At 41.7% G+C, this 5,933-nt stretch overlaps 1 protein-coding gene across 1 annotated transcript; it reads right to left on the bottom strand.

The window, feature by feature from the left end:
* Positions 1–2,016: 2,016 nt before the first annotated feature.
* LOC311040685 (uncharacterized protein) lies at positions 2,017–5,247 on the bottom strand (the record flags this gene model as incomplete). Its single annotated transcript, XM_084051013.1, has 6 exons — positions 2,017–2,319; positions 2,921–3,074; positions 3,185–3,322; positions 3,454–3,523; positions 4,730–4,955; positions 5,138–5,247. 5 exons carry the CDS (start codon positions 5,245–5,247, stop codon positions 3,001–3,003), a joined length of 618 nt encoding a protein of 205 aa, XP_083907139.1. The 3' UTR covers positions 2,017–2,319; positions 2,921–3,000.
* Between the last annotated feature and the right edge of the window lie 686 nt (positions 5,248–5,933).

The raw sequence follows: 5,933 nt of genomic DNA, 5'->3' as shown, positions 1-5,933 counted from the left end.
TCAAAATTCCTGGCATTGGCTGATTCTGTTATAGAAAAACCTCTGGCAGTCAATGTGTTAAATGGTCAATGCCAAGTCGACAGTATATTTGGTGTTTATTTATCCCCGCCCCTCCGCCATTAGTCCACTTGGCAATTAGAAACACCTGTGCAATCATACGTGCAGTCTCTTTGGCAGTGTTTAAAACAGGACAGGAGAGATAGAGATACACAGAGAGACACTATCACAAATCAGTCCAACATGAAAGATAATCTCCAACATGTAAGTAATGATCTGAGGAGAACTTTAGCCAAAAATAGCAGATCTACAAGCCAGTACTGTCTCTTTTGTGATTGACATGAGATATTTAAATGCCAAAAGGACATTGACAAGTCTTTTTGAGATTGACAATGGGGTATTTACATGCCAAAAAAGTCAGTCTTTTTGGCTTTGACCTTAGCTTCCCTTTTCTGAGGAAAACTTTGGCCAAAAATAGCTGATCTACAAGCTCACAAGGCCTCGCAGCGCGAAGCGTTGTGAGCTTGTAGATCGGCTATTTTTGGCATAGAGGTAGAGGTGTAGAGGAGCAAAAGAGAAGACCAAGTGAACAAAAAAGTTCTGAAAAACAACTTTATACAATATAGAGGGGGTCCCTGCTTCATCTCTGTCTCAGCTAGGGGGTCATATGCCTGAAAACGTTGAAGACCCCTGTCCTAGACCCCATTTCTGTTCCAGCGGATGTTTTCTGGACCAAAAGCTCTGCATTATTCTGATAGAGCATTGTGAAAGATGAGTTTCTGACAACCGGTCCATTTGCCATAGGCCTGTTAAATGGTCAATGCCAAGTCGACAGTATATTTGGTGTTTATTTATCCCCGCCCCTCCGCCATTAGTCCACTTGGCAATTAGCAACACCTGTGCAATCATACGTGCAGTCTCTTTGGCAGTGTTTAAATCAGGACAGGAAAGAGAGAGAGATACACAGAGACACACTATCACAAATCAGTCCAACAAGAAAGATAATCTCCAACATGTAAGTAATGATCTGAGGAGAACTTTAGCCAAAAATAGCAGATCTACAAGCCAGTACTGTCTCTTTTGTGATTGACATGGGATATTTACATGCCAAAAGGACATTGACAAGTCTTTTTGAGATTGACAATGGGGTATTTACATGCCAAAAAAGTCAGTCTTTTTGGCTTTGACCTTAGCATCCCTTTTCTGAGGAAAACTTTGGCCAAAAATAGCTGATCTACAAGCTCACAAGGCCTCGCAGCGCGAAGCGTTGTGAGCTTGTAGATTGGCTATTTTTGGCAAAGAGGTAGAGGTGTACACTGTAACGAATTGGACTGTAGAATTTACAGTTAATAGCTGGCAGCACAGTTGCCAATAAAGTACTGTAATAGCTACTGTAGTTACTGTAAAAAAGAACTACAGTAAATCTAAGTAAAAAAGAACTACAGTAAATCAGAGTATAAGTGTTTTGCAGTTTGTTACTGTAAAAACGAATTACAGTAAATTACAGTATACATTTTTACAGTTCGTTGCTGTAATTTAAATTACAAGAAGTTATTGTAAAATCCATTTACAGCTACTTACTGGCAACTTTTGCTGCCAGTAATAGCTGTAAATACTTAATACAATTTATTATTGTAGATTTGTTTTACAGTTATTTCATTGTTAAATGCAAATTCGTGTTCAATCCAATTAATCAGTGCATTAAATTCTCTTCAACGGTTAGATAAAAGCCAGAGTCATATTTGCAATAAAACATTTATTAAACATTTTTACATTAAGATTGTTTACCTGTAAAACCATCAATATTACAAGTGCAACCATCACCACGCGCACAGACACACACGCATATGGGGGCCCTGATCCAGAAAAGGTTGAGAACCACTGAGATTTTAAACATGAACCTCCCCAGCCAATCAAGTCAGCGGCAGGCAAGCCAGATCCAGACACAGTATTGACAGTGCTGTTAGCCACTGTCAATGCTGTGTACTGGCACCCACAATCTAGCTCACCCACCGCTAGCCCGACCAGCTGAAAAGGTTGAGAACCACTGAAAACATGAAACGTACATGAACAGCAAAATGTCACATGTCAGATACACTGTGCAAAGATAAAAGTGCAAACTTTTGCAAACTTTGTGCAAACATCCAACAGGAGAAATGGACGTGGAACCAAAAACATGGAGGTAGTCTTGAGGCATCAAACAAAAACAAAGGCAAATGGCAAAAACCTCTGTTAAGGAGATGGCATATGTCAAAATCCATTCAGAAAGGAGGTCTTAACCAGCAGGTATCCATGGAACACAAGGTTGGAAATCAGCAACATCTGTTAGGGCACAAAAAAGAACACTATAAGTATTGAATGCTGATTATGAGGTGCAGGTGGGAAACAAGCAGAGAAGCTCAGGTATCTACAGGGCTGAGAATTGGGGACAGTTGTGGGAATGGGTGGGGCAGGTGATGAGGAAAGGTGTGGACAGTTAGATGGCAGGTCTGGGGAGGTAATTGGCCTTGGGAGTAGTGACATCCAGAAACTGCCCTGTGATCCTTTCTTCTTACATTAGTTGACTTTCCCTTTTCTGAACAACACCTAGTAGGTATTGCTTTTGCACAACTACTTACACAGGAGATGACAGCCAAAGAAGTCAATAAGTGCACACCATATTCACTTACTAAAGATGTATTTGAAGAAACATGTTTCGGTTAACTATGAAGGTCAGCTAATCGAAACCTTTCTTAAAGAAATAAATACAAATAAAGTGTAAGACAGTGTTCTAGACCACTTTACTTCTGAACAACTCCTAAATTATAAAACTGTACTGCTTTATTGTGTGTAAAATATGACCTAAGATGGCAAAGCAACATATTAAGAATTTCATTCATATAGTGGGCAAGAGAATGGTCCAAATTCTTTGCACATGACTTACACTCAAAGCCAATTGAAGTCCCATCAGTCGCTTCAGGAGGGAGGCGACGGGAGGACAGACCGAATTGTTCCTCTTCTCTCTCACCTTCCCACTTTTTTGGCCGCGCAGCTTGGTTGTTTTGGTGCCAGTGGTTGGGTTGATCCCAATGAAACATCTGCAATCACAAATCACATACTCTATGTAAAAGGTGCTCTCACAGCTGCTCTACAAGAGAGCACATCTTTCGAGTTACACATGATAGTTCTACTTCAAGCAGAAAGGTACCTTTGTATGAACTCCAGAGTGTAGCAGGCGTGCCTCTGGTACATAGAGCTGCCATTCCAGCCAGGAAGTTGGTTTGTGGAGCCACAACGACCTGCCCCTCAATGCTCAGCATCCACTGATTGGCTGTGATAACATCACCTAAACATAATTAGACATATGGTTTGCATGTTAACAGTGTTTGTCTGTTGCTTTCCACATACTAAAACATGTCCTCCATTAGTATTAGTATCTGCAATGCTTTAAAACAGATTAGAAACTGTATACACTACCTAGGACAATTAGACGCGGAGAGTCTGGAAGGTTCATTGTCCTTTCGACATCTGCTGCTGTCGCCAACACCTAAAAGACAGAAAACATATATGTAGTCAGGGTAACAGCTTCAACTTGGGCATAACACAAGTTTACAGGTGTACAAGAGTGAAATTATCTTTTGTACAAGCTACCCACACATTAATAATTGTATTAATAAGAAAAAAAATGCCAAACAACAAAACAGAATTCAAGTATCAAATGAAACTAAAAGATATACCAAAATTAAATACAAAATAAAGACATCGTCAGACTCATGTGCAAGTAAAGACAACACGTAGCAGCAGATATAAAAGTGGGTGAGAATGGAGTGCATCTACAGTATAGTCACATAAAATGACAGTGCTGCTGCGAGGGCACGGTAGCGCCTGCAGTCGGTAGCGCTGTCACCTCACAGCTAGAAGGTCCTGGGCTCGATTCCCGCCGGGGACGCTGTGGGCGTGTCTTCTCCTCCGCGTCATCAGCGCCCATACCCTAGGTGGGATTGGCGAAAGGGCCTACTCTGTGTGGAGTTTGCATGTTCTCCCCGTGTCTCTCAGGGTACTTAATACCCTCACAAAAACATGCACTAATGCTGGTGGCTATACCGCCTCCCCCATGACAGCCGGGGCGCCTGATGGAGGGGAAAGGAACTGGTTGGAATAACGTGTTCCTTGCACACGCTACGTCCAGGGAAACTCCCCCCTATCAGGTGACAACAAGGTCAGTTGGCTCTCATGCATTGAAGGAGGCATGAGCTCGGCCCTGGCCTCCCTAGGCTGGTGAGGGGAGTCTAGTGCCCAGGATCACTTAGAAAATTGGCACCGGGTGGAAAATAAGGGTTACAAAATTGTGGGATAAAAATTAAAGTAAAAACAAAACATGACAGTGCTGTGCCAGTATAAAATGACACAGCATCTAAAGGCTGGTTTATACTTAGTTGCACATCAGTGTCATGCACCAAAAATAGCAGATCTACACGCTCAGAATGCATCACAATGCACACGTTCTGAGCTTATAGATCAGCTATTTTCAGCGTTCAATACTGACATGCAACTAAGTATAATTGAGACGTAAGCAGGGGCTCAGCACCTGTTCAGCAGCCTGACAACCTTGCTGTGGAAACTGTCCCTGAAGGTCAGTTCATTCAGCATTTAATGCTGCGATATCGCCTGCCTGACTGTAGCAGAGTGGGCTGATTGTGAAATACACAATATAAATGTCAAAAGCTTTAAACTATAATAATTTCATACTCACATCTGCCTGCAAAATGAGTCCATCTAGGTCTTCCTTGAAGTGTGCCATCAGCAGTAGGATCACACATGGTGATGGGTCACAGTTTTCTTCATGGTCGTACTTCACCAGGATGCGCTTGACCTCATCAGCATTAGACTTCTGCTGGAAAAACCGAAGGATCAGCTTCCCTTTTTCGTGCATAGCCTGCTCCATTTTATCCAGGATGCCACTGTCTGTGAGTAATTGGCTGAAAAGAGTAAATGGCTGTACAGCAACTTTGGTGTGAACAGATATGGCCACTCATTCTTCAGCTCAGAAATCGAAGGAGATGGGCTGGCATTGATGTTTTTTCTTTGTAGGTAGTAGGTTTCTTGCATTAACTGAGTCAAATGTCCTCTCTCTGCCCCATTTGGCTCCTTGGTGCTGTACATGTCTTTCATTTCCCTCTGCTTCTCTTTGAGACTCTCTTCAGTTTCATCAGGTGGACAGTCAGGCTGCCATCTCACACAGCCATATTGGTCAGCTGGTCCTTTTGCCATGTCTGCAAGTGAATTTGAGCTCTTCCTTTTCAAGTCTCACCTATACAGAGATCATAAGCAGTCTCACAAGAGGAGTGTTACAGACCAACACATTGGCACAACACTGATTTGTCAGATTGAATTTTGTCAGATCACATTTACAATCTTAAGAATGTCCTTAATCATTTGAAAGGCCATATATTAGAGGGCAGGAAAATAACATGTCCTTTTTCCCTGCAGAGAATGCATTTGATAAATATTTGATCTATTGTCCGGCAAAATGTTAAGTGTCAGATACACTGCCAGTATCTTGTGTTTTTTTCGGCCTGATCCTAGCAGATTGGCGACCTCAAAAGCATCTTGATAAAGGATCAAGGCAAACGATGATGTTTCACTTTTAAATAAGACATTGTCAGTAGTATTCTGTCCATCCCATACATCCATGAACACATCACGAGTAGAAAGGCGAGAATGGGCCTTTTCATACTGCTGTTTGAAACACTTGTTTTCAAACAGGGACGTTAGAGTTTCTTTTATTGGCACATATTGTGCAAAGCATTCTTTTCCTGACAAATTTGTATAGATACAAGGGGAGAGGTTGAACATAATTGAAGCTGTTTTTAAACACTGACTTACGACGCTGATCTGTACGCAAAATGTTGTTGGCCTTTTTTAATATGTCATCTTTTGCAAGCTCTTCAATTACA

The sequence above is a fragment of the Gymnoscopelus microlampas genome (genome assembly GCF_963454915.1).
Source record: "Gymnoscopelus microlampas genome assembly, chromosome: 24".
NCBI lineage: Eukaryota > Metazoa > Chordata > Actinopteri > Myctophiformes > Myctophidae > Gymnoscopelus > Gymnoscopelus microlampas.
This window is presented reverse-complemented; position numbering and strand designations above follow the sequence as displayed.